At 43.0% G+C, this 27,957-nt stretch overlaps 2 protein-coding genes and 1 long non-coding RNA gene across 7 annotated transcripts in view; 1 reads left to right on the forward strand and 2 right to left on the reverse strand.

Annotated features, from left to right (window-relative positions):
* Nucleotides 1-21,151, forward strand: part of NAXD (NAD(P)HX dehydratase) — a 53,179-nt gene extending 32,028 nt beyond the window's left edge. For all 3 annotated transcript variants that reach the window (XM_065058539.1, XM_065058556.1, XM_065058548.1), the window contains 5 exons: nt 6,086-6,136; nt 6,217-6,321; nt 6,683-6,803; nt 15,588-15,708; nt 18,867-21,151. In XM_065058539.1, coding sequence (XP_064914611.1) covers nt 6,086-6,136; nt 6,217-6,321; nt 6,683-6,803; nt 15,588-15,708; nt 18,867-19,017 — 549 coding nt within the window. In that variant the 3' untranslated portion in view covers nt 19,018-21,151. The remainder of the gene's footprint in view (nt 1-6,085; nt 6,137-6,216; nt 6,322-6,682; nt 6,804-15,587; nt 15,709-18,866) is intronic.
* Nucleotides 21,152-22,204: 1,053 nt separating this feature from the next.
* CARS2 (cysteinyl-tRNA synthetase 2, mitochondrial) overlaps nt 22,205-27,957 on the reverse strand; it is a 41,453-nt gene continuing 35,700 nt past the window's right edge. For all 3 annotated transcript variants that reach the window (XM_065058565.1, XM_065058571.1, XM_065058580.1), the window contains 2 exons: nt 25,460-25,723; nt 22,205-22,370 (listed from right to left, as the gene is read on the reverse strand). In XM_065058565.1, the coding sequence (XP_064914637.1) occupies nt 22,296-22,370; nt 25,460-25,723 (339 nt within the window). In that variant the 3' untranslated portion in view covers nt 22,205-22,295. The remainder of the gene's footprint in view (nt 22,371-25,459; nt 25,724-27,957) is intronic.
* LOC135579135 (uncharacterized) lies at nt 23,241-25,453 on the reverse strand. Its single transcript, XR_010471654.1, has 2 exons — nt 23,753-25,453; nt 23,241-23,666 (listed from the first exon to the last, which is right to left on the reverse strand). It is a non-coding gene; the product is annotated as an uncharacterized LOC135579135 (long non-coding RNA).

Below are 27,957 nucleotides of genomic sequence, written 5' to 3' on the forward strand. Positions count from 1 at the left end.
TTTCAACTTTACTTTGGAACATATAGCAGAAGATTCAATTACATACTTGGCATTCGCAGGTTACAGTAGAATGCACTTTTGGTGGGCTGAAGGCAAGGTTATGCTGCTTCCTAAAATATTTGGGTGTCATTGTGGTCCATGCTGTCTATTACTATGGCATGCTGAAGCTTGAACTTCTTTTTGAGCATGTGGGTAAGGAATTTTGCCAAGAGCAGACCAAGGCATGACTCTTGATGGGACCTAGGAAATGCAGTGTTCATTGTTGGTGTCAATAAAGGAAACTGCCTGCAGTGTCTTTGCTTTGCAAGTGTAGAAAGATGACATTTTAATGCATCCTTAGTTAAAATTATTTACTATTGTGGGATAAATGTCACTTTTTATATGATGCTATTGCATTTTTTGTTTATTTCATGAAAATTAAATCTTTTATTAGAAACACTGTCTAATTTCCCAGTTTTTCCCTTTGCAAACACCAATTGCCATAGTTATTGTTTAGATAAACCAGTTCATCGGGAAGAACACAAGTAGTGGTAGAACTAATAAAGGATGTGTAAATAGGGTTGCTGGCTCATGGGCTTGGTGAAGTCCAGGCTGTGGGTGCTCACTGTGGGTGCACCACCTGCTCTCTACTTCTGTGGCCTCAAGGCTACTACTCTATGCCATGGCTGATGAGATATCCTTTGATTGTACCTAGAAGATCCATAACCACTTATTCCTCTCTCATGTGTTTCCCCTGTTCCCCTTTTCCGTGTTTTTTTGCAGTCTTTGTCTCGACTGGCTCATCTGGACCTGTTCTCTTTTTCCATAATAATTGTGGAAGTGCGTAAGAGTCCTGGATGTCCATGTTAGTCAGTGCAGGTGACTCTTGTGTCTCTCAGCACAGCCACAGGCTAGCAAATGGATAAATCGTGTCACACTTTTCTGCATTTCAGTGCTCACTTTCACCAGTAGCCTGTCCATTTGTTCTTCCAGACTTCTTCCTCCCGCAGTCCTTTCCAGCCTGAATGATTCAGATTTTGTGTGTGGTGTTCTGGTTTCAGTGTGTTGGGCATTTGGAGTTTTTGTTGGTTGGCTGGGGTTTTTTTGTTTGTTTGGGTTTGTGTGTGTGCTCGCTTTTTGTTTTTGTTTTTTTTTTTTTTTTGTTTTTTTTTGTTTGTTTGTTTGGGGTGTTTTTTGTTGTTGTTTTGTGTTTCAAAATAAATTTTGGAATTTGGTTTCGGGAATCTATTGTAAAATTCTCATGTGAAAACTGGGACAGGGAACACAGATTTCTACTAAAACAAATGCATTGCATTTGAATGAATAGCTTCCACCGTAATAAATGTATTCATTAAAACACATAAATTCTTTGCCTTTACTTTGTAAATTTTTCCAGTTACAGTAAAGTGTTACCTTTAACCAGATCCACATGGAACACTGTTTTCTAGTGTGACACAACTTCTTTTTCAGTTCTTATTGAGTAGGTTGCTTGCATACAAGTCTTGGATGGATACCCAGTCACAGAACAAAGATTTTTCAGGAAATGTTGTGTTTCAAGAGCAGAGTGGGCATAGAGTCAGGTTAATTTCACCCCATCTGCCTCTTTTCCCCTCAACCACTTCCACCAAAAATTGCAATCGCTGAAATATTATTTTGGGTATTACTAAATGTCGATTGCTTGGTGCCACTAACAAATGATAACTCTGTGGGTGGTTGTCCCATACAGCACCTTCATGTGATGTCTGAATCCCAGGTCATTTCCCCTTTGACTTAATTAGGGTAGAAACTTAAACTTTGGCCTCAAATTGTTAGGAGAGAAAGCTCTTGTTAACAGATTTGTTCTAGTGTGAGTCCTGCAGTTTTGCAGTTCATTGTTGCCCATTTTGATCACAGAGGGCTGGATCCTGTTTCCCTCTTCTCATTCAGATGCTGTGAGCTAACTCATACAAAACAGAATATCTCTAGCAAGAGACTGCCCAAACCCCTCTTATTAGGGCGCTTGACATGATAGGCAACAAGAATGAAATTTGGGCCTGGCTGTGAATGCTGCAGAGGATGTATTCAGTCTTCGATATCTCGGCTAACCAGTGTGGTTGTAGGTCAAGAGGGTGGATGACAGCAATGTTTCACTCTCTCCTCTTCATTGTTGTTTTCTCTGCTTTGTGACAAGTGCCAATGTTGCCCCATGAGACCAGTCCTTCGTTTCTGATTGACCTTGAGTGATTAGGAATCAAGGAAATGAGGCACTCCTATCTTAGTCTGAACCAAACTGAACCACACTTCTGTTGTAGTATCATATATTCTGTGCACAGAAGGGTAGTCCATTGGGATATCTTGGAGCTAGAATGTCCAAAATCTTAATATTCAAAATGCCATTGGAAGAGAAAGGGTGATGTCTTGGGTTTATCATTGATAGCTGTATATGTTCACTTGTGTGATTCACATTTGGATTTCAGGTCTTGTCTTAGTAACTTTTCTTACTATTTTTCATTGGCATTGTTCTCTTCTAAATCCTTTCTCATATAAATATTTGTTACATGGGTCAAAACTGAACAGATGGTTCCTTGCCGATACATAGAGTCCTATCAGAAACAGTTAAATAGGTTTTGGTGTAAAAGTAGACTTAGTCTGAGATGTGTTCATTGTGCAATTAATAGTGAAGGTTCTTCTCTATGCTGCAAGTATTAAACAGAGAAAGTCCATGCCAACTGTGGAGATACAGATTCAGCTGAAAATTCATTTTTGCTTCAGGAACAAAATATTCCACACAGAGGACATGTCCATTATTGCTGTAAACACCTCTTATGACAATTTTTTTTTAGGGTGTGTCTGCAGTAACACTGTTTGAAAGTGGGCTTAATCTCACCTAATCCTTTGTGTCTAAAAATAAACCAGTAAGGTGTCTCTGCTCCCTCTGTGATAGCTGAGGAGAGACCTTATGGCTGGTGGTGGTTCATCCCACCCTAAACGCGGTGTCTAAGCAAGACAGGCTGAATTGCTCACTAGTGGTGACCTTTAAATGGCAGCAGGTGGGATGGGCCCTGGCCACAATCAAAAGGAAACAGAGGTTCTCCAGTGAGTGTTGTGTCCTTCAAATGGGCGGTTGTCTTACAGGGGTTCTGTTATCTCTGTTGCTGCTTTATTACAGTTGCCAGATTACCCCCTCACTCCCCAGAACTTCTTTTCCGAGGACCCTTGTCTGTCTCCAAGTGGTTTCTCTCTGTGTTTAAGGAAGGAAGAGGAAATGAAAACAATAAGGGTAGTGGGTCTGTTTGGTTTGTGTGTGTTGTGGTGTGTGTTTGTTGGTTTTTTTGTTTGTTTTGTGTTTTTCCCAATCAAAAATGAGCTTTTCAAATAAGACGAAGGACTTGGTATACCCCAATTATTTGTTTTATAAGGAGAGAAAGAAAAGGCAACGATCACTCTGTTAGAATAGAAACTGATACCTCAGAGACTTGGTACAACAATAAAAGTTGCTTGGCTGGTAGATTTTACTTAGCTAGATGAAATTTCCCTTAAGAGCAGAGGTCAAACGTCTCGGGATTGTGGAGGATGTGCTGGAGAGGTAGGAACTTATAATGTTATTAGAACAAAATGTCTTATTTCTCTGGAGTGTACCAGTGACCCAGCCTTCCAGAAGCTGTTTACCTGTACATATACTATCATGTTTTGTAACTTCCACCCTTTTTTGTTGTACTCACATTCTTTTGGTGCACAGTGGATCTTCAGGATTCTAGATTTAGCCTGTTGTTAGATACCTATATAGACAAAAGTGGAAATTCTAACCAGTAATCCAGATGACAGTTACGAGACAACATGAAAAGGAGCCAAACAATAACAGCAGCAGCCAAACCTTAACTGTTTCAGGCACAGAACTTTGTCAAAATTAGTTACATGGATTGCTGATAATGAATTCATGTGAATAGCTGGGGAGGTTAAGGACTTTGAGATCTGGTATCTTCCTTCAGTTTTCCATATGGGATCCATTGGGGAAATCTTTTTTGGTTTTAAAGAATGAAGTGTTATGAAAGACTGGCTTACTAAAGTTGACATACTAGAATAAACTGATGATTCATATTAGTGGGAAGTGGAGCAGTAATAATTTTAAGTGTACTGAAGGAGTTTGATGAAGCTGCTAAAGTACGAAAACATTCTAATTTATACCAGTTAGAAAATAGGGTTGCAGTAAATGGTGTTTGTATCTTCAAAAATTGGGGGAGGATGATCTGAATGCTGTTTTACATAATACCTCACTAACCTCTGGAGTGCTCAGTGCTGCATGGTGTCTAATCAGAACAGCTTAGTATGGTTCAAAAATAACTGGGCCTTTGGATGTATAACATTCATTTTATATGGTGGGGGAGGAAAAAAACACCAAACATAAACTTGGTTGCTAGATCCACAGCCTTGTTTTATTATAACCAAGTGAGTCAAATTAAACATAATTGTTAATGAACTTAACACAGCAGGGACAGCGCACTATGGCTTCTGTAAAGGAAAACTGAGCTGTGCACATCTGTGCAGATTAGCATTAATGAATGAAGAAATTACTCTGTCTCATAAATTTCTGAATAGCTTTACAAGTTAGGCTCTCTGGTTTTCAAGTGTGTCACAGCTACTTCTAGGTATATTTTGAGATTCTGTCCTTGCACAGCTGTTAAACGTACTTATTCATAAATTTGAATGATTTATGAGTAGCTGAATGGTGTATGAGTTGTGTAAAACTTGCAAGTGGTTCAAAATTATTTAAGTAGCTGAATATAAGAGAAGACTTGTGGTTGTTCCCTTGGGATCAAGACAAGGATGGGTACTCAGCAGCCTGTGGCACAGCCCGAGCCAAGACCTGTGTAAGCGAATGTACATCACAGAAAGGTTTTTATTCTGTGGTGGCTTCTAATGTCGCTGCAGGTGTGTGTAGGGACAAGTCCTCAGGCTTGGGGCAGTGGGTGGTGTTTCAGTCTCACGCTTGCAACACGCAAACGGTGCCCAAACAAGCAAAAGTACTGTTGGCTTGAAGCACACTGCTAAATTCTGATCATCCATTTAAAAATAGAAGGGAAAGATTTCTACTGGTGTTGGAAAAAAATCAGAATCAGGCAGGAATGAGTTAGTGAGGGTATGTATGTGCCATAATTAATTTACAGGAAGGTGGGTGGTATTTATTTTGACCACAATACAAGAACAGAGGTATGTTCAATACCCTAAACGTTAATTAGAAACTGCTTCCTTATTCCTTACATAATGTCTTGCTAACCTGTGGAGCTCGGTGCCATATGATAGCTAATCTGAAGAGCTTAATAACATTAAAAAAATAATTAGACTTTTGGATGGATACCATCCTCTCTGTTATCTTATACAGGAGAAAGATAAACTCTTTGGCTTCAAAGACAAGTTGGTAATGACCAACATTCAAAAAACTTAGGACTGTCAGCCATTGCTCATTTTAAAAACTTCAGTATCAGTTGCCACTGTTTGGTTAGGAGAGAGAACGAGTGCAGATGGGCTACTGGGGGTTGCTGCTCGCTGAAAAACACTTTTGAAATGGTCTGTTATCTGAGCTGCCTTTATTTTCGTTTGAAAGTATAAAACCTCCAGGACGACGAGTGAAATGACATGTTTTATGTACAGCTTGTCTCAGGGTGTTTGTTTGTACATAAATTCAAATACCACAATGCGGCTATCATCAGAAAAGCAACTGAAATTAGTGTCATAGTTATTGGTAGATTTCTATAACGACAATACAGATTTTGATATTTTTTTTTTTAATTGGAGATGTATGTTTGCTATGTTCAATTTACATTGGCATTGCATGCCTCCTGCAACAAAGAGAGTGAGATTGCTTGCTTGTTTTCATAGCAACACCGAAGCATGAGTTATGGAAACCCTGTTGACACTGCTTATACTTGAACCAGGGGGAAAACAATGTAGCTGTAAAATTACCAGTTGATATGAAAATGTCTTATATTAGTTTGCAGAAAATAGCAGATTTTTTTCTGTCTTATTTTGTAAAAACAACTTATATGACTGGATTTATTATATGAATTTGGTTTGGATCTTATGAGATTTAAATTAGCAAACATCTTAAAGTTATCTGCATTTTTTGCAGGGTATTATAGAAAAATCAAAAGTGAAAGGAATTCCTATCATTATCGATGCTGTAAGTATTTTCTTGATTCAGTCAGTGGTTTGACATTGAAGAATCTATTCAGTAAAAGTTGTTCTTACTGTTTTTTGCAGGATGGACTGTGGCTCATTTCCCAGCAGCCTTCTCTTATTCAAGGCTACCAGCGAGCTATTCTCACTCCAAACTACATGGAGTTTAGTAGACTATATGAAGCCATGGTGAGCTGTTTTCTTTCTTGATATTTAAGTTTGTGCAAGTTTAGTCTTTTAATCTTTAAAAATAAACAACTTATTACTGGGTTGAACATTATTTGCTGTCTCTTATATGCAAAAGAAGCATTCTCTGGGTTTTTATTCCATGGGATAATTGCCACAACAACGCATATTCTGAAACAGAATTATTTTGTAAAGACGACCCTTTCCTTTACATTTTTTGGCACTGCAGTGGGTATAGAAAAAAATACCTGGAAAGACTGATGCTGCTGCTTTCCCCCCACCCCCGTATGCTGAAGTAGCATGTGTTAGAATATGTTGTTCTAGCAGTAAAATATGTACTGTGTATGGAATTCTTGTGTTGTAGCTTAGAGACCCCGTAGACAGTAGTGATCACCATGGATGTGTATTAAGACTCAGCCAAGCCATGGGGAATTTGACAATTGTTCAAAAGGGAGAAAGAGATCTGATTTCAGATGGAGAGAAAGGTAAGTGAAGCCTTTTGCTTTTAGCAGCGTGGTTTGTTTGTTTGTTTGTTTGTTTGCTTTCAGTCGTAGTCCAGTGGTTGGACTATATAGTGACTGGTTGACTCTATTTCCCCGAAGGCTGAAGGGGAGGGATGACTCTCTTTGCAGATCACCTTTAGATGGTTGTGGAAGTTGATATTTTAAGAGTGCAACTTAATTTATTTGCTGAAAAAAGTTACTGATTTTCTCATTGAAATGGCTGTAACTTACGTTTTATGTTACACAGGTATTGAGAAATTATTTTTTTAATCTTTATGAACTGTTTTTAAATCATTAGTTGATACAGCCTGTATAAGGCAGATATTGCTAAATTAATGCAGAATAATGGTGTTGTTTTGCCATATATTGGTGTGTCTGAAAAATGAAGACATCTTCAGTTTCATGAGCTGCTCAGTTCCTCGATACCATCCACCATGGGGCTGTAGATTAGCATGTACGTATATGACTTGTACATTAGCACTGGCAATTTAAAAGACAAACAGAAAATTAACTCCAGATTCTCATTACAACTTTTTAAAACAGTCGCTTACTAATATGGTTAAAGTATACTTAATAAAATTAGCAGCCTATCTGATGCATTTTGTGCTCATCCTTTACTGTGATCAGTATAAAATTAATTCATGAGTGCCTTCATTGCATTTTGACTGGTCTTATTTCACATACATAACAAACAGCAGCTCTGCCTCTAATTACTTGAAATGCTGATCTCTGATAAATGTTTATGCTGCTTCAGAACCATTTTGTATATTCAGTCAATTTTTCATTATTGGGAGCCATGGGAGTCTTTTATAACAGAAAACCAGATGTAATATGGCAACTGGCTCGTGCAGAGACACTTTCCACGTCTCCCCGTTAGTACAGATGCTACAGCAGACCATCAAGCAAGCTGGGATCTGGAAGCAATGTAGTTATGCTGACGTGCTGCCGGACTTGGATGGTCACACAGCACCCAGGTTGCCCTGTGTGAAGTCTCCTGTCATATTTGCACCTGTAGCAGACCTGATTTGTAACCTGGGACGGTCAGGCCAGGCGTCAGGGACAATGATCTCAGAGGATAAAATATCCTGGCTCCAGTTTATACCATGTGGAGAGCTTTAAAGCACTGCAGTATGTCTTCTTTCTCTGTTTTTGTGTCAACAGTGTTCCTTTTATGCAAGATTGTTGGGTTTTTTTTAAATGAATGTTGAGAAAACTGACTGAGGGTTTTCAATTGGGCACCTTACCTGGGAAATCTCTGTACTCCTCTTGAGCTGTTATTCCTGAGATAAGCGTACCCCCACTGTTGCACGGTTTACATCGTCGCTTTTCATTCAGGATTCAAAAAATCAGGAAATAAATGAAACTCTTTCCAGTTTCAATTTTGAATGTTCAGGTGCAGCACAAGTTTTGTGAATGTCTTGTGTGCTTTTGGACCTTTTTGTTGTTGTTTGTTTTGTTGGGTTTTTTTTTTCCTTGTTCTTTGTGCTCTGATGCTTTCGATTTTGTTTTTCTTCAAGTGGCTTTTTGATTTGAAATAAGACCAATCCTGAGCCTTTATAGCAGTTGTTTGATGACCAGCTATAGACGCCTTTCTTGTTCTTACCTTGGTTCTATCACTGATGCTTTTGCTCTCCTGGATTACGGACATTACAGGCAGCATTGCTCAGCCTTAAGAAAGCGGTTGTCAGGTTTAATACAGGTTATGATGTCTGTTACAAACACTGTTTTTAGGGTTTGTGTTGCTCACAATAAGGTTCTCAACAATTTTGCAGAAACTATAGGCCTCAGTTTCCTTTTAACAAAAATGTTCTTTGGGTCTGGGAGTTACTGTTGTTCAATTTTTTAAGAGCTTCTCAAATGTGAAATTACACTGAGAAAGGAGATTATACTGTCTGCTCTGTGCCACAACACAGAACATGTTGTCATGTCACTGACTTTGAACTCTCCACCAGGTTTTTTTGCTCTTAACTTCTGCTTTTTTTCATCTGTCTGTACTTTTGATCTGATGTCATTTTCTTTCAGCCGAGACAGCGTACATCACAATTCCAGTGTGAGGGAAATCCAGATCCTTGGTTCAGGCCAATGTCCTCTGAGCACAATCAAATATTATGAAAAGATCTGCCTACTCCTCATCCATCCTCTTGCCTGTTTTTCATATCATCTGTTTGTAGTGCTTAAACCGTACACATTGCCAGGCATTTTCTGCTTGAGCTCATGTGCTTAGCACACTGATACTGTAGTTTCCGCTTCTAAACGTTCTCATTTGGGAATATACTGCATGCATGCTTTCTGGGAAAAAAAAATAAAGTCTCAGTGCTCTCTAGAAAAACGAGAAATTGCAAACTTCATGTGGCTTTTAGTGTCCTATGCTTGGCTGTTGTGGAAGAGAGGCTTGCTGAGGATGCAGGATTTTTCAGCAGGGAAGACTGGCTTGCTGAATACTCCATAGGTTATAGTGATTGTGGTGGTTATTTTCACAGTACTCTATTTCGTGAGTCTGTAGGAAATTCAGTATCCAATTTACTTCTGTTAGTTGAAGATGAAAAAGGTTATTGGTTGATTTGGTAGTGAGCTGGAAGCACAGGTGTCGGTGAAGGATTACTGTCAGCAGATAGATCTGTATTCTGTGCAGACAGGCACAATAAATTCTGGTTGGAAGCTGAAGCTTAATAAATTCAGATTAAAAACAAGGCGGATTTTTATTAAGAAAAAAAATAGCTATGGCAATAATGTACCTAGAATTTTGATGGAGTATCTGGACACCTCTGATGTTTGTTTTTACAGATCAGATTAGATGATGCAGGTGGTTTCTTCTGGCCTTAAAGTCAGTACTGAATCATGTATAAGGCCTCAGTGAAACCAGTGCCAGTCCTCCTTTATAAAGGAGGTTTTTCTAAAATTTGTCTCTTTTTCAGTTATGAGCTGCCAACTTCCCTGTAAACATAATCACCAAGGTTTTAAATTAAGTTTTATATGCTCTTTTTGTGTTTCCTTTTGCAATTCCACGTTATAGCTTGGTGTACAGTTGTTGATTCCCTGCTCTGCAAAGATGGGCTTCACCAGGCTCTTGGTAGGTGATATCAGTGCCATCACTGACCAGGGTAGGAATGAGTGCTCAGCCTGTGGGTAAAAGGTAAGTCAGCTTTTATTCACTATGGCACAGCTCTCTAAGGTTTTCTTTTTATTATTCTTTGGAGAACTGGTCAGTAATAAAGTGTGGTTATACCAGTCATAGTTCCTAACATGTTTAAAATTTGGTTAGGTCCTTGAAGTAGGGGATTTGGATTTTATTTTTAAGTTGATTTTTTTTGTCAATGTCATAATGAGTTTTTCTGTATTTTCCCCAATACCTCCCTTCCAAAAGGCAGACTTTGTGGGTAACCAGCCCACTTCTGCCTGCGACTGCTTTTTCTTGGAGCCAACAGCCAAACATAGTTTCCCTGCTGTTGCCCAGCTCTGCTCAAGAGAAGCAAAGAAGCATGTGAGAGGGATTGTTGAGTACTGAATATGGGGTAAAAAGCCAGCTCTTGCCAGAAATCCCCATGCAGTACTTCTAATTTCTGCCATTCATTCCCTGTACAGCTGGAAAGGAAGCCATTCAGTGCTTGTCAGCCCCTGGCTCGCTCAGCTAAAAGCTCCTTCTGCGTCCAGCTGCCCAGCAGGTTCTGCCTCGATTTTAACTCGAGCGGCAGCACGTTTGTCTCCGCTCCTGCTTCTGCAGAGGGAGCAAACTGGGGAGGCTGTGGTTCCCGTCCCCTCGGCCACTGTGCTCCCCATTGCGCACACAGCCCAGCCGCTGTCCGCCATCGCGCCGTCCCCTGGCTCCTGCACCTGTCCGAGAAACACCGTGTAAAATTTGGATTATTTTCTTTTAACCTAAATCACCTGGTCTCTCACACTCAAGGACCTATCTAAGTTTTAAAAGTGTGTTTAGGGAATATAAAAGTATAAGCACCCTTTATATAAAAGCCAACTTACATTTTCCACATGGAGTGCTTTCTCCAGCCCAAGTCATTAATCTTGGTTTCCCTGTCCGTATGTACCCTGGGACATATCTCTGGGAGTCCACAATCTGCAGCTATGTAGTTTTGTGAATTAACTTGCAAAAGGAAAAGGATGAATTTCTTACTAGCATGAACATCTGTCAGGTCAGAGATGTATATTGGTAAAAGATTTTACTCAAATCTGATATTGGTCTAAACCTGAGTCTTGCTTTTGGTGGAGCACAGTGGTCCTTTGACAGCTACGTTATTTTGCATAGTAAAGGGAGATCTTAAACCTTTAATTAAATGAGAGTATTTGTTCTGTGGGTAGCTGATGTTAGCTGATCTAATACAGTTGGATCATATCAGAAGTCAGAATGATCGTACCTTCCATGTATGGATCCCTGCACACATTAGGATCCTAAAGTGTAGCACTCCTGCTCTGTAAGAGGAAAACAAGTGCAGACAACTTGTTCAGGACGTCCGAGATTCAAGAATTAAATTTTAATCTCCAGGCTGCCTTCTCGTCTACAGTCTCAGTAAGTGTGCTGTTTCACGCAGGTTCTTTAACCTTTATCATCATCGGTAGTAAGTGTTAAGCCTTAACTAGCTATCCTATATTTCACATTTTGTGTTCTAAATGAAAACACACTACTGTGTGGACATTGTGAATCAAGAACATGCAGGCATATGTTACTTTTTATACTACTTGGGCCTTTGCTTTTCTAACTAATGTGCTGAGGAGCCAGTGTTGTAGGTAGGGCTGCCTGTGTACAAGCAGAGCAAAATTTGTGCTTCCACATTAACTCAATGCTTGATCTCACCAAAACCTACTAAATTCCGTTTTATTTTTCTTTCAAAGAGAGGGCAACTATTTTCAGTTACATAACAGGCTTTTTTTTTTTTTTTCCTAATTAAGCATACAATACTCCTAAATGGGTCATTCTGGGCTTTTGGTCTGCCAGCACAGTTTGAGCTGCAAGTTCCATCAGCTTAAAACTTGCTGGCAATGGCGTAGTTAAGCATGATACCATGGTCCGAATGCTCCTCCAAATACTAATGTTTATCTTACCTTCAAGGCCTGCTGAAAAGGGAGTGATGATAACTTATTTTATGGCCTGAAATATATTAAGCATAGAGCTACTAAATGACTTGTCCGTAGGTACCCAGGAAGTCTGGTATAGCATTTTTGATTATTTAGAACTTAAAACTCTTGAATTTCTATTTTCCAATATTCTGTCAGTATGACAGCCTTTTTATTTTAATTTTTTTTTTCTGTTGCTCTCTTACTTTAGTACAAACTGTTCTGATGGACTTAGGTAAGCAAGAAATCTGGGTGACCCTATGTGAGGGACATGTGCTGCATACGGTTCTGGCTGTTTAATCACTGAGATTATGTTGAAACTATTGAATAGGGCTGCGGTGGTTCTGACTCAAGCAGATCTCCTTGCCATACTTCATTCAGCGATTTCTTCAACAACATTTTTATTTCATTTAGCCTTTTATTATGATAGTGTGTGTGCTCCATGGGTAAGTGCTCCATGGAGTTGGGTCTTTTTCAGGATGTTGCTTGGTACAAATCAGTTTTCAGTAAAAGACTGTCTATTAATTGCACTAAAGGTTTGGCGTGGCTTGCTGTTGTTGGTTGTGGTGGGGTTTTTTTGTTTGTTGGTTTGCTTTTGTTTGCTTCTTTGGGTTTTCATTTTGTTTGCTTGTTTTGATTCATCACCCTGTGAAATAAAGACATCAGATCTGGTAGCCCAGATCTATTAAAAACCAAAACAAGACATCCTGCCCCAGCAGCCACTGTGAGCGGCACTGGTTGTGTGTTTCTATCTCTTAAGGTCTGTCAGTTGAACCACAGATGAACCTCTCTGTTATTTTGGTTGGGACTGGTGTCAGGCTCATTGACCTTAAGCGGCCCCATTGCTGCCTTTCAACACTGGCACATTGTGGTGATTTCAGTCTTTGCGTTTTCCCTGTTCAGCATCCAGTTGTCTTGGTCTCCTCAGCTGTTCCGCAAACCACGTTTTCTAAGTTTTCTGATGTGCGTGTTCATCCCTAGTTGAACGTGGTGTAGCCTCACCGAGCAATGAACCGAAAAATACTTCATCCTCATGTAAATACATCGTTCTGCATCTCTCCAGGGAACAGAACTACCCGCCTTCTCGGCATCGCCGCTATTTGGTCATGACCATCTAATCGAGGTCTTGTAATGCTGCCGCTGGTTGTCACGGCTCAGCGCAGCACACAAGGACGTCACCCCTGTGGTCCTCAAAGATCTGCTTGAGCTGCCTTCACAGCAGGTCACAGGCATGCGGTGGGGGATGTTGGACGGCAGTTTGATTTGTATTGTTCTAGGAGAAGGCTGGGAAAAGCATCAGGCAGACTTTGTCCTTTGCAGATTTGGCAGCGTGCCACTTTGTCTAGATGGTAGTGTGGGATTCCTTCTTTTATTTTAAAAGCTCTTAACAGCGGCTGTACTTCAGAGGAGGTTTTGATTCCTTTTCCCATTGCCTGTTGTCGTGTTCCTCTCCCTTTTATTTTGAGGTGTTCTTTGAGGAACTGAGCCCCTGCGCGAGAATTGCCCCAGCATTATACCTTTCCCTCCTCATTGAAGTGAATTTCCTGCAGTTCTGCTTCTTTGAAGCTATTGCGTGGATTTGTTTTCCAGCATCTCTGTGCAGAGTACAAAGGTCTGCTTTCGTTGTTGCCTGTGAGGCAGTTGCACATATTTGAGACTTACTTTTCCAAAAGAAAGAAAAACCACACAAACAAAAGACCAGTTCTTTTTTTTTTTATAGCAGGGTATTATAATTGGCCTAGTTTGAGGAGATCTTGCTTTCCTGTACAGCTCAAAACAGCCTGGAAGGTTGTGGGGCTAGAGAATAGTGGCAGATGGTGACATACAGCTAATAAGCAGGGGCTTGTGCTCAGCTGTCAGTCAGAAGGCCCCAAAGCTTTTGAACAGAGGATTTCCATCCTGCCTCCTGCCAGGAGTTCAAGCCCTCAAAGTGAAAATCCTGTGAGATACCATCTTCAAAGTAGCAGAATTAGAGGTAATTTCTCCAAAGCACTGTATATATATATATATATATATATGTATTTTTTTTTTAATAAGCCATGCCACCTGAAAGGGCCTACCTTTTCCAAATAGCCAACTCGGAAGAGCATCACGCTTGTGAAACGTGACATTAACTACTGCTCACTGAGAAACACATCCAGAATCTTAATTTGGGAGGGAAGGGGGAGGGGATAGAAGAGTGGGAAAATTAACTGCTGGCAACGCTGCAGCCCTGTCTGCTCTGTGCATGGTGACTAATGAATCTTTGCCCTCTCAGTGGCAGCAAAAATGCACAACTGCCTGGCCTCCAGCAATTACTGCTGGAAGAGTTGGTAGGGAATGGAAGTGAAGCGCAACTCCTTGCTGCACTGAGTAACGAAAAGCAGAAATGAACTATGCTAATGGACTGGAAAGGGTTTACTTCTGCTAAGTAGTTTTTTGCCGCTTGCTATTTAAGAAGGTTTACCTGCAAGTTCTGCAATTTTGTGCAGATATTTTTCTGATTGTTTTATAAGAAAAAAAAAAAAATCCTTTTAAAATATGGGTAGTACTCCCTGTAGAACACTTGGGCTGCTCTGTTCATACACCTGAGAGGTCACTTGAGAAAACTGAGGTAAGAGCTTGTTGTCCAAGCAACATCTTGCTTTGTACTCTGCTTGTGTGCTTGGCACGCTCAGGAGCTCACAAATGGTTGTGTGCACAGTCCTGGACCCGAGCAGCTCCCCAGTAGCTGACTGGAGATGCGAAGGATCACTACTTGGCCGCCGGTGATTCTGCCAGCTCTTCCATTCTTCTAGGAGGAGAAAATAAATCTCTCCTGTTTTTTTTCAGAGCCTAGCAAGAAGGAAAGCTGAGGGTAGGTACATACCCACAAGAGGGTTCGGAGAAGGGCAGCAGAATTGGTGTGCTTTTCTTTTGGTGTGTCTTTATGTGTCCTTCAGGCTTCCCGCTTGGGCTTGTTGAGAGTGGAGAACAAAGGAGTTTGATTTAGTGAAACCATTCGCGTGTTCTTTGTAGTTAAAGCTCCACAAAGAGATGAGTTTGAGCGAGGTCCTTTGTATACTTAAAATAGAAATGTAACATCTGATATTCTGACAGAGCCTACCTACCGCGTCACTGCTGACAGAAGCTTTTGTGGGTACTCAGGACACTGTTGATGGGCAGAAGAAGAGGTCTCTCTTTGCATATGTTTTTTACAAAGCCTAAGGAAAAGGCAGGTTTCAGTAAAATACCTTTCTGATGGGCATGGCAGAAGATCTGAGATTTTGGTTCCGTTTTGCATTTGCTCGTTGTGAAACACCTTGGTTTACATTTGTAAACTCCAAAGGTCAGAGGCTCTGAGGGCTGTGTTTGTACAATGGCTTTGTGGAGGGACCTGCTTCATTTTGTGGTGGCTGCTCATCGTGGCAGCATCAGTTCGTGTGAATCACTAAACTCATTAGCGACTGAATCTTTTATGCAGCCTGAGTGGAGGAAGTGTGCAGTTGTGCAATATCACTCCTAAAGGATTGAAAAGCAATTTGAAAAGTATCTTTTAAATGTTAATGCAATAATTTTCTTTTAAAAATAGTGTACTTCAGCATATGCTGCTGCCTGGGATTAACCTGCCCGCTGTTAATCGCTGTGTGCCTCAGAGGTTAAAACCCTCACAGCTACAGTGATACCATTGTAAAGAGAAGAAAAATGCACATCACTTTGTTTTTTGGTTTTTGTTTGTAGTACTTGTGTGCAGTCACGAAGGAAGCAGCCGGAGATGTGGTGGACAGGGAGACCTCCTGTCTGGTTCTCTCGGAGTCTTAGCGCACTGGGCATTCCTTGCTGGAGCAGAAAAAACAAATGGGTATGAATATTAACTAGTCACTTCTTAATTCTCCTGAGTCTGTGTTCTCCTGTAGCAACTGTTGTTGACCTGCTATAGCAATTTCCAAATGAAATTGGAGTCGTTGGCACTAAGGTATCCATGTGCTTTTAAAAAATGGAAGGGTGTTCTAGAGCAGTCTACATAATAGTTAGAATTTTAATAAGACAGGCTTTGCAGTAATCTAACATCTCCCAAGTTTGAGGTAGAAGAAGAGGGTGAACCTGGATCAGTTCCTTAGGACATACATATCTATATCTATATCTATATCTATATCTATATCTATATCTATATCTATATCTATATCTATATCTATATCTATATCTATATCTATATCTATATCTATATCTATATCTATATCTATGTCATCTATGTCATCTATGTCATCTATGTCATCTATGTCATCTATGTCATCTATGTCATCTATGTCATCTATGTCATCTATGTCATCTATGTCATCTATATCTATGTCATCTATGTCATCTATATCTATGTCATCTATGTCATCTATATCTATGTCATCTATATCATCTATATCTACGTCATCTATATCATCTATATCTACGTCATCTATATCATCTATATCTACGTCATCTATATCATCTATATCTACGTCATCTATATCATCTATATCTATATAGATAGATACAGATACATATATGGAGCATGTGTTTTCAAAGCAATTGAATGCAAGTAGAAAGTATGTGAAGAATAAATAAGTTGCAGTCACTGGCAATTCAGGAAATGTGTCATTTGGATTTATTTTTGTAATTTGGTGAATCCTCTTGCAATGCACCCAGGTAATTCAGTGGGGCAGGTAAGTTGAAACTTGCCAATAAAATACAATTTCAAAGAGGGCAACCATGTTAAGGCCAAATGGCAGTCCGGTTTGGTCGTACATAAAGCAGCCATGCAGCTGCAGCGGGCTGCTCACTCTTTTGTTAAATGATGTCAGTTCCTGTCCAACTACTTGGTCCATCTAGTCACGTAGTATTTCTGTGACAGTCGCTGCTGTAAATAAAGATGAAAGGAACCTTGACACAAGCTGTTCAGGAATAACAGTCCCTCTTGCCGATAAGTAATGAGGAATTGGAGCTTGAGGAGTGGAGAGGTTTTGTAGTCTTGGATGCTACCTGCAGATGCACACAGATCACAGAATCGTAGAATAGTTTGTGTTGGAAGGGACATTGAAAGGTCACCTAGTCCAATCCCCTGCAATGAGCAGGGACATCTGCAACCAGATCAGGTTGCTCAGAGCCCCGTCCAGCCTGGCCTGGAATGTCTCCAGGGATGGGGCATCTACCACCTCTCTGGGCAACCTGGGCCAGTGTGGTCTGTATCAGACTGGTTGTGCAGTAGCCTTAGAACTATGTGCTTCACGTGTCTTCAGCCCAGAAGCTTGTGCACAGCTTTTGTTTCAGAGCAGTATTTGGGCATCCAAGGTTGATTCTCAAGGTGTCTTAAATAATCACTCCTGCACCTTGACGAGTGTAAGAAATTGGTGTTTTTGAGGAAAAAATACTCAAAGCTGCCCTGGTAATGCCTAAGGGCAAGTGAACAAGAGCCAGCAGTGTGCCCCGGCAGCCAAGAGGGCCACCTGTGTCCTGGGTGCATCAAGCACAGCATGGCCAGCCAGGCCAGGGAGGTGATTGTCCCGCTCTGCTCTGCACTGGTGCGGCCTCACCTGGAGCACTGTGTGCAGTTCTGGGCAACACAGGATTAAAAGGATATAAAGCTACGGGAGAGTGTCTAGAGGAGGGACACAAAGTTGGTGAAGGGTTTAGAGGGGAAGCTGTGTGAGGAGCAGCTAAAGTCACTTGGTTTGTTCAGCCAGCAGAAGAGGAGACTGAGGGGAGACCTCATGGGGCTACAGCTTCCTCACGAGGGGAGGAGGAGGGGCAGGTGCTGATCTCTTCTCTCTGGTGACCAACGACAGAACCCAAGGTAATGTCAGGAAGATGTGCCAGGGGAGGTTTAGGTTGGACATGAGGAAAAGGTTCTTCCCCCAGAGGGTGGTGGAGCACTGGAACAGGCTCCCCAGGGAGGTGTCACGGCCCCAAGCCTGACAGTGTTCAAGAGGAGACTGGACAACACCCTCAGACACATGGTGTGAACTGTGGGGTTGTCCTGTGCAGGGACAGGAGTTGGACTCAATGATCCTTGTGGGTCCCTTCCAACTCAGGATATTCTGTGATTCTATAATTGTAAACTCACTTTCTGTTTTGTCTGTGCTTTATATTGTGATCCTTCACAAAGCTCTTCCTTGGCACATGAGTCAGCAGGTCCTTAGTGACTTAGTGGGACAGCTGTGTCCCAGCCAGAGCTGAGCTCTCTTAGGTTTTTGTCCAGCAGCAACTGGAGCCCAGGGCTGGCTGCAGAATTATGCCACAGTTGTTTTCCTCTGCTCTGGAGCTGTGAGGCAGCAGCTCCTGTGGCCCAGCCTGTGAGAAGGGGCTCTGGAGGCAGCAGGGCTGCCCTGCCTGCCCAGGGGAGGCTCAGAACTTGAGGACGTGGGGCTGGGGACACTCTTAGGCAGTTTGTAAGCATGTAGGAGGCACTAAGAGAACGTGCCTTAGTGTCTGTTGTGTTGTACAACTGTCCATTTTAAGCTGATCGTGTGAAGGCCCTGGAGCAGCGACTCGGGCCCTGTTAAAAAATGATCTCCTGTCCGCATGCCCATGTCCTTCCCCCACCCCCTGCAACACAAAACTGAGTTACCCAGCGAGTGGGGAGGAAAGGGAGTGAAAAGGCAGCCAGGTGAGACATCAGTCTTCCCCTGAACGAAAGGATTGGAGTTTCACATTGCTAAAAGTTGACGTGGAAAACCTTCTTACCTGCTTTTAAGCACGTCTTCCTTTTGCATCCTTCAGCCCTAGTGATGCTGCTCAGTCAGTCACATGCTGTGCCAGGGGAAGCATTTGTTAATGAAAAAAGCATCAGCCAAAGATGCTCTGCGGTGCAAGAGTCTGAGAAATCCAGATGTTTGCTTAAGAGGCCTTTTCAACAATGCTGACAAAAATTTATGGGTACAAAGATCACGTCCGCGACCTTATCAATTACGCGAGAGTGTTCGGATTTTAACGTTGCATTTTCTGTTTGTTGTTTGTGTTTTGTTCTGTTGTTTGCTTGTTTTCTTGTAGTCAAAATCCCTTCCTAGTGGCTGCATTTGGCGCTTGCTCTCTGACGAGGCAGTCTAACCACCAGGCCTTTCAGAAATTTGGACGTTCAATGACTGCCTCTGACATGGTTTCAGAAGTTGGAACAGCTTTCAACAAACTTTTTGAAACCTGAAGCCAAAGCAGCAGAGAAGATGACAAGGAAGAGCGATGACTGCAAGAGTAATTACATTTACCGTAGAATTTACATAAGTAATGCACCCTTTCAAGTGCTGTAGCAGCATTGGTATGCTAGGTAGATTTTTTTATTTTTAAGAATAGAAAAATATGATTAATGTAGATATTTTTTAAGAGTTTGGAATACAGAAATGTTTTGGCTGAAATAAGCTGTAGTTGCAGATCTGTTATAATATAATAAAACTAAACTGAAAGTATTCCTCTGTTCTTTTTGATAGTTACTGAGCAATAACTAAAGTGTGAACAGCAAAAAAAATAAAATGCACTTGATACTCTAGATAAAATTCTTCCACCAGCTCAACTGAATTTCTTGGATTGCACCGAGGTTGTCATGTTCTTAGACCCTCTGTCTAGAATTAGCTATTGCACTTCATTTTTTGCCATGCTCATATATTAAGAAGCAAGAAGTCAGCCTCTTTGGAAAGGGAATGCATGAGAGTTGCTGTAGATTTTGAATGTAATTAGTTGCCTTTTCCCATTCCCAGTCCCAGAGGCAGCGTCTGTTCCAAGAACATACCCCTTCCTGCAACGTCTTGGAAAAAGTTCCCCCATGGTAGAATAAGGATATACTGTAGGTGTCTTAGCATTAAGCAGTAATTATGCTTACCTGGAAAGAATATTTTGTTCCTTTAGCTGCCCTTGAATCTTCTAGAACTCGCTATGATGAACTTGGTGAAATTATCATTTGGAGAGGTACGAGGTGGGTTAAGAATCTTACTGATTCCTCACTGAACTAACCGCTCCCACTCTCAGCGATGGCGGAAGCGTGAAGTGCTTTTAAACCTCGCGTTGCCCGCTGCGTTACAGCTCTGAGGCGACGGCCGTACCGCTGCAGCGGTGCCTCTTTATTAACCAGCGGGAATAGGAATTGAATCAGGAACAAAAGGCAGACAGCAGCACGTACGCACCCGTGCGCTCTCGGTGCTGCGCAGGCAGCCGCACGCTGCACGTCAAAGGCAGGAATAGGAAAACGGTGGTCGGTGTTCGAGCTCTGAGCGCAGCACCGGGGTTAGCGGCTTTTTACTCGGTCTGTAGCAGGACAGGTATGGCCTTAGCAGCAGCAGTCCTGGCTGGCTGAGTAGATGAGCGTTTGTTATAAAGGGGAAGTTGTGTGGGCTTTGCAAAGTATCATTTCAAAGCTTGTAGGGATTGAACCAATATGGAGAGAGGGGCAGGTTCACACAAAGTGCATTTACACAACTTCCCCCAAGGTCTGGAAGTGGGTTCTGCCCTCAAACCTGCAATCTAGCTCCAAGTGTATATACTCTTTATTAAAGTGCAGGAACAAGCATATCCGGTGTCTGGTTATTGCAACAGGTGTTACATACTCACTGCAGCCCCTCTTTTCCACTGATCCAGCTCTACATGAGCGTACGATGTCGTGCACACGTGAGATGGCATTTGGTACCTTGCAATAGCTGCCCACAGAAAGCACTTGCAATTAGAAAGGCTGCTCCAAGTGTTTCCTTTGAGCCCTTATAGTTGATATTTCTGGATGCACTGTGACTACTACCTCACCCCGATGCATTTTTTTGTTTGTTTGTTTTTCTTTTTAAACCAATTACCTATTTTAAAAAAATAGGTTTTTAAATGTTTGCTCATTTTGGTCTATGAGGGTTCACAGACTTTTTAGATTAGAGCAATGTCGACTCATAAGAAGAGATGGGTTTTGGTGTTTAATTTAAGCAGTTTTGTAAACTGTCTACATCTTTGGGGAAACTTAGCTACTGTTGTTTTTCCCCCTAAAACTACTGGAGAAGCCTGACTCCTTTGAAATAAAATTAGAAAGTTAAAACTGATTTTAAAACAGCTACTGGATTTCCTTTAAAATGAGCTCTCTTTTTTTTGTGTATTTAGAACATCAGTGGCATTATAATCTAAATGGCATTTGTAGGCGAAGTCAGTCAATTAACAGAGCTCAGTACAGATTTCCACCTGCTGTGTTGGCTTTAAATCTACACAGAAGTTGTAACTCTTGTTATTCACTAATGTATACAAATTGTTACAATTTTTAAACATTCTGGAAATGTAGCGGTTTCTTTTGGTAGGAAATAAAAATAATAGCAAATTAATTGTGTGTGCTTTGTTTGGTGTGTTGCGGAAGCCGAGCTGACTGTTCCCCATTCCTTCTAGCTGACTAGAGCAATACAGCCACTCACAGACTTAAAATATCAACAGTGTCAAATACGCCTCTGCCAAAGTGCGGACAGAGGCCTCCCCCCATCTTCTCTAGGGGTACCGATACCCAGAAACGGAGTAGAAAAACAGCCGCACCTTTTATTCTCAACCAATAAAGCCTTTATCCTGTTGAATGGATGACTTGTCAGAGCTGTATTTTCAAATTAAATTCCTTGTAGATGGACCCACGTTCTTAATTTGTTCTCTCTTCACAAATGGATTTTAAGAAAGAGCACCCATAGGTAAAGTGCAAGCCCCATATAAACTCAGCTGCTAGAACAGAGGTGGCCTCGGGTGCAAGGCCGGGCTCTGTGCCTGGTGACAGCCGCACCATCCAGCGGACTCCTTAACACAAACATGGCAAAAGGAAAAAGGTAACCGAACAGGTAGTAACTACACAGACTAACGATGTCTTTCCAATTCTGGTGGAGAGATCCTGAGCGTGCTGCCCTCTCAGCGCTATGGAAACCTCAGTGTATTCTGTGCCAAAGCAAGCTGAGAAGATACCAAACCTTACAGATAACTGGACACCATCATATCCCGGTTGAAGATATCACAGGACCAAACCAGCAACACTGCAATAAGGCAACACTTCAAGGCTAAAAGCATCACCTCCTTCCCTGCCTGAGGGGAACACAGTTGTCCAAACTACTGGGCATAAAACTGTTTTCACTCAAAGACAGGCCTGAGTTCTTGCCTCTGTCTTCTCTCTCTTATTATCTTCACTACATTTTCAGTTCTCAGCACCAGCTCAGCCCAGTGGGGGCGAGAGCAGAGCACGTAGGATTGGGGCTGAGGCGTTCCCTGTGTGGGCAGCACAAGCTGCTCCCCCGTATTCTCAATGCTGCTTCCACCACCTGCACACCTGCTGCCAGGCCCATAGGTACTCACCTAGTAGTAGTATCAACAGGTTTGCTCACATTATAGTAGATCTTTGTTGCTGGCCATTGTGTTCCAAAGACCTTTATTTAGAAAGTTACTATTTACAAGTGTTGCCAAAGCAGCTGAAACAAACAAAACAAGTCCAAGGATGAAGGATCAGCTTTTTTTCTCAGTCTGGGGCTCTGCTTGCCTGCCTTCCACCATTTCCCAGGTTGAAACTGCAGCTCTGTCCTGTAAGAAGAAGTTTGCAGGTCAATCCCAGCACTCTGGAGCCACCTGTATCACACACATGTAGGTATCTGGACACACAGGGTTTTAACCAGGCTTCATTCAGCAAAGCTATTAATGCAGTTCAGTAAAACAGGCGGCCATACCATCCCACCCAAATGCCATTGTTACTAATAACACTCAAAGTGATAAAACAAACCCAGACAATTCTTCCCTTAAGAAGGAAAAAAAACCCACAGTAGAAAAGTCACCTCTTCAGTGTTGGATGCTGCAGCGATGTGTAGTCTCTTACCACAGTATTTTCTGTTAAACTCAGGCAACCACATTTTCATATTGAAATGGCTCATGGACACGGAAAACAGCTCTTCTTATGGCTAATGCATGAGAATGTACTGCTTAGCATTTGATCTCCTGAATATTAGGATAGCAGCCTGTTGCTGTAAATCTCTGTAACGCACTACTGTCATATTTGTGAAAGAGAATATTGCAGTCAAACTGAGCATTTCTGACTAAAATTGTTCAAAAATAAAACAAAAGTTGATCTGAATATTGAAACCTGACAATGTTGCATGAGTTCTGACTCATGAGAGGCTGCAATACAATGTAGAATTTTACTTACATTAAAGTGAAAACTGGTTTTGATGCGTAAATACCCAATTACCACATTTTACTTAGCAGCACAGATTAGATTGCATTTCAAGCACACTGTCACCAAATGGTTGGGGTTGGAGGGGAGATCACCCAGTCCAACGCCCGGCTGAAGCAGGTTCACCCAGAGCAGATCACACAGGAAGGTGTCCAGGCGGGTTTTGAATGTCTCCAGAGGAGGAGACTCCACAACCTCTCTGGACATGACATGGGAAGACCAGGGCATAGTTTCATCAGGTTATTGCAAGTTCTGTAACTTCAAATAACAGAACATTCTCTGCATTGAGCAGCACGAGAGAAAAAGCCAGTGTACAGAGACCACAAACTTGCGAGCCGAAGGAGAAAAGCCGAAGGAGAAACTACCGTTCCTACAAAGCTAATTTTTAAAGGGATTCAGTTACTAGCATTTTCTAAGTCACTACTCGCACCCTGGAGCAGCCAAGCCCTCCCTGCCCAGCCCCAAACTGGGGGTTCCTAGTCTGCCCTGCGTGGAGATGAGGCTTGTTTGCTGCATTTGTTCTGCTGCTTTTCCTTCTGCACGTGGACTTGAGAAGTTGCTGCTGACTTCAGCCGCACGTGACACAGGGAGAGAACATCGACATGACTGCCTGCATGTCGTGGGGCTCACAAGAGCTTCATGGAAATCAGAGGCTGCGCAGAAAAAATAAATTATAATTACTTCCTCAAGTTCTTATTAACAATCAGGACCGTGGGGGTTTTGGCAACAGCCAACCCACCCAGCCAAGCAGACTCGTGCTGAGCCCGAGGGTGGAGAGAGACCCGCTCTGAGTAGGGACACATCCTGTGGCACATGTGCGCCAGGGAGCCGGTGTGAGGAACTGCAGCGCTCGGTGTGCAGGACTCTTCTGGGGTTTGCAAAGGCAGGATCTGGGCAGCCTTCTCCACGTACTTCCACAGTACTTCTACACCTCCGTGTACTTCCACAGTATCAGCAAAAAAAAGGAGGAGTTTGGCTTCGGGCACGTGCCGTGTGTGCTTATACGTGCGCTTGTGCTTTGTCTTCAGCAGCAAACTGCTCTGGGACAGGCAGGAGACAGACTATGCCAAGCTTCTGGTTATTAAAAAAAATGTTGAAATTAATGCAATGGGCTGAATCCTGACTAAGGCAAATCTCTAGGTTATTAAATGCCCATAAATCCCTTTAGAAAGAAAACAAAACAAATCTTCAAAAGGGTGGGGGTGGGGCTGCAGCCATTTTGCCAGAAAGATCAAAGGGGATTCATCTTCTCCAAGTCTCCGTCTCAGTGCGGTTGTTTGGATTTGCAAACTTTCTTGACAGAGGAGTGAGGACTCAGCTACGTACAAACAAGTGAAGGAAGCAGATGTTCCAGCTTCCCACAGCCTTCCTTTGCTTTCACAGCTGCAGCTCAGCTCTGCTGCGCTTTGGCCCTCACCGCACTCTGTATCAGTGCGCTCGATTTCACCTGAGATCGCGGAACAGCTGACCACACTGCACGTTTGGTTTTCATAGGTGCGCTGGCAGATGACAGTTCTCACATTCGGCAGTTAGAGGGGATATACACTGTCACTCCCTAATGTCATCATGCTTTACATCCTCCCGTTGACAAAAAAATTCAAGGCTCAAGTGAGGGGAAAAAAGGAACAGCATGAACTGGACAGAGGGAGAAACGCTGGAGAAAAAGGGGAGGATTATTCCACATGCGAGAAACAGCGCTGACCCTAGAAGGGCTGGAGCAGAGGTGAGAAGGGCTGTGAATTAAGAGGAACTGGGAGAAGCAGCAACCATTGAAGTAACATAGCACCTGGGAACCAGGAGGAGACAGTAAGCCAGTGAAGGGATTTCTCTTGAGCAGGAGACACCGTTGGGTTAATGGAAAAGGAAAAGCACAGTGGCATTAGGTATAAGATAAAAGCAGAAAGCAGGGTGGAGAGGAGTGGTACAGGAATCTCGCAAAGTACTTATGGCTCAGGAACAGCTGGGAATGGAGGTGATGGAGATGGAAGAGGCTTTCTCATGAGGACTGAGCATTTTTGGTGGGGGAAATGCAGGGAGGGTTGAGGGAAAGCATTATTTTCATAAGTCATCCCAGTTTACGTTCCAGTTCCTCTACGATCTTTTCAAAGACTGCACACAGTATCATTCCCTTCCTTCTGGATTGAACTGGGGCAACCTAGGGCTTTCTGAACCTTCCAGGATTTTCAGTGGGTAAATGGCGCACCCTTGGGAACTGCAGAAGTATGATAGCTACAGCTTGCATGGAGACGCAAGGCTGCAGGGGAGCAGAGGAGAAGGCTCACAGCACCACCAGCCAAGGGCTTGACTTCCACCTCTCCTGCCACTGCAGTCATGCAGGGAGCAGAGCACAACACTGAAAGCTGTTGAAAAGGCTCAAAGGGCAAAAATAAACGTTTTCTTAAAAAAAATAACTAGCAGTCTCACAAAGAAGGCTACTGCGGGTTACCTTTATGTGGATTCCAAAGGCAGCAAGGTCTCCACGCAGGCTGTCACAGGCCTCCAGGAGGGGTTTTCTCTCCTGCAGTAACTGCTGCCTCTTTGCCTTCTGTTCCTGATGTGCTCCCTTGGTTCCCACGGCACCCTCCATCGGCACGGCTTCTGCCGCTGCGTCTGGCAGAGCCAGCGCGTAGTGACGGACCTTGGCGCGGAACCTGACCAGCTCCTCAATGACGCTGGAGAGCAGAGCCGAGTCGCCTCCTCCCAGAGCCACCTGGAAATCAAACAGGTTGCTTTACAAACACCTGAGAGCGATTTGAAGAAAATTCACCACAACTCAGTAGCATACACTGAGGCCTCGTCACCTCTCAATTGTGCATTTTCCATTGTACTGGTATGATTCAAGTGTTACAACCTCACTAATGTTGGACAAGAAGTTCCAGTGGAGTTATATTTGGTGGTGGTGGTTCAGAGTATTCCTATACAGGTGTCTATCTTCGAGAAGAGGGTTCTCATGTGAATGTAACATGCTGCATAACCCAAATGTGGAACTCATCACAGGAAACCTCCGAGAAGTGTGCATACATTAAAAGCAGATTAGGCAAATGGAAGAAAGGCCTCATAACAAGCACCCAACACAGCAAGGGAAGCCCAATCGCCAGCTCAGACGGCCCCTCGGCTTCAAATGTCAGCAGCTTCAGAGAGCGCTCCAGCCTCCTCCTCGGCCTTTGAGCTGCAGACCCTCTTCAGGAAACACAAACCAGGAAAAGTGTCTTGGCTTTAAGTCTCTAGACTGCCCTTTCTCCTTGCGCCTGCAGAAGACCTCCACAAATCCACAGAACTTTTATCTGATCCGCCTTATCCAAAGCTTCAGCCGCCCAACAAGACCTGATGGGGCAGCAGCCACGGCACAGCGGGTCTTCTCTGGCCACTGCCTGGCCCCCTCCTCCCCTCAGCCAGCTCTGAGCTCCCCCAGCTCCCTCTGGCTTGGCCAAAGTCTTGCTGGTCAACACCACAGGGACGGGATGGCCATGGTCCTCTGCGGCTGCTGGGGGGGCGCTGGGGAGCCAGCAGAAGAGGAAGGCAGCTCCTCGGAGAAGGAGATGAAGGCAGAGATGATGGCAGAGATGGCCAAGATACCATCCCCGTTTCTCATTAGAAGCAAACTCCTAATGGGGAGGGAAAGGACAAACTTCCAATCAAGAAGAAAAGGCCATTGTGGTATTTTGCTGCTAAGACACAAGAGGGGGAGCAGACAAGGGCGCAGTGAAATGTAAAGCACAGCAAGGGCAGGGGGTGAAGTTGCTGGCAGCGACACTCGAGTGGGAGCAGAGGAGCAGCTGAGTAATTAAAGCCAGAGGGGACCGTATTTAGTCACCAAACAGCAGGATGGAAATGAAAGGGAGTAGTTTCAGAGGTCACTGACTGAAGCAAACAAAGAGGAGGAGAAGGAGGTGAGGGGGAAGCTGCCAGAGACAGAGCATGAGATGCTCAGTGTTCTCCGCGATCATAAAAGGCAGCAAATTCCTCAAACTTTCAAAACACATGAACATACTGAAGAAGAAGTTTACGAAATTGAAGAAGGTAATAAATCTAAGTGCCAGAAATGCTCCATTGTAACCTGGGGCAGGTAAAAGAGCAGGATAAATGCTTGAATACAGAAGGGAATGGGAAGACAAATGATGGATGAAGCAAGAAACATCCCTCTACAAACACTACTGCTGAAGTTCAAACCAGGCACCTACTCATGACACAAGGCAAGATCCTCCAAGAGGAGGGGCAGCTTTAGGAGATTAAACAATCCAATTTCTGCATAACACACTGTGTAGCCTCTCAGGGCTGATCTCTAATTTCTTCTCCTGCAACACCGATCAATCCAAAGAGCTCACAAGACGTTTTATATGGCAATTTGGCCCTTGCCTACCCCACAGATCACCACCTGCCTGCACCCGCAGCACAGCACTCCTTGGCAGAGAAAAAGCCCTCACCTTTGCTCCCCAGCTCTAAAACAGGCATGATGGTTTCCACCCATCATCTTTTCAGATGCCACATGCCCAGGGCCACCTGGCTAAGGAGCAAGAAAGTTCAGATGCTGAGCTGTTGTGGCTGGTCTTGAGGTCAGAGAACAATCCCTGCACCGTTTAGCTTGCAGCAGCCTGCAGACCTTCCTGATGAAGATTTTGGTTAATTTACTAGAAGCTGAAAGAGGAGAGGGGCAGAGAAGAGTCTGACACGCTGCTCCTTCCTTCCTGCCTCACCTCGCACCAGCGTCTTCTGCTGACCCTGCTGCCCGAGAGAAATTCACACAGCATACAAAAAAGAAAAGCATTCAGACAATTGTTTCAGCAAAAATATAGGTGCAGAAGGCACCTGCATGCAGACAGCCCAGGATCTGGAGGAATGACTTTGTCACCCAACTTACAAACAAATACAAGTGTTTAGTGTGCCACCAAAAACCTTACTTAAGAGGAGTAATACACAGCCAAACCACACTCAACCACCGTTTTG

Source organism: Columba livia, chromosome 1 (assembly GCF_036013475.1).
Source record: "Columba livia isolate bColLiv1 breed racing homer chromosome 1, bColLiv1.pat.W.v2, whole genome shotgun sequence".
NCBI lineage: Eukaryota > Metazoa > Chordata > Aves > Columbiformes > Columbidae > Columba > Columba livia.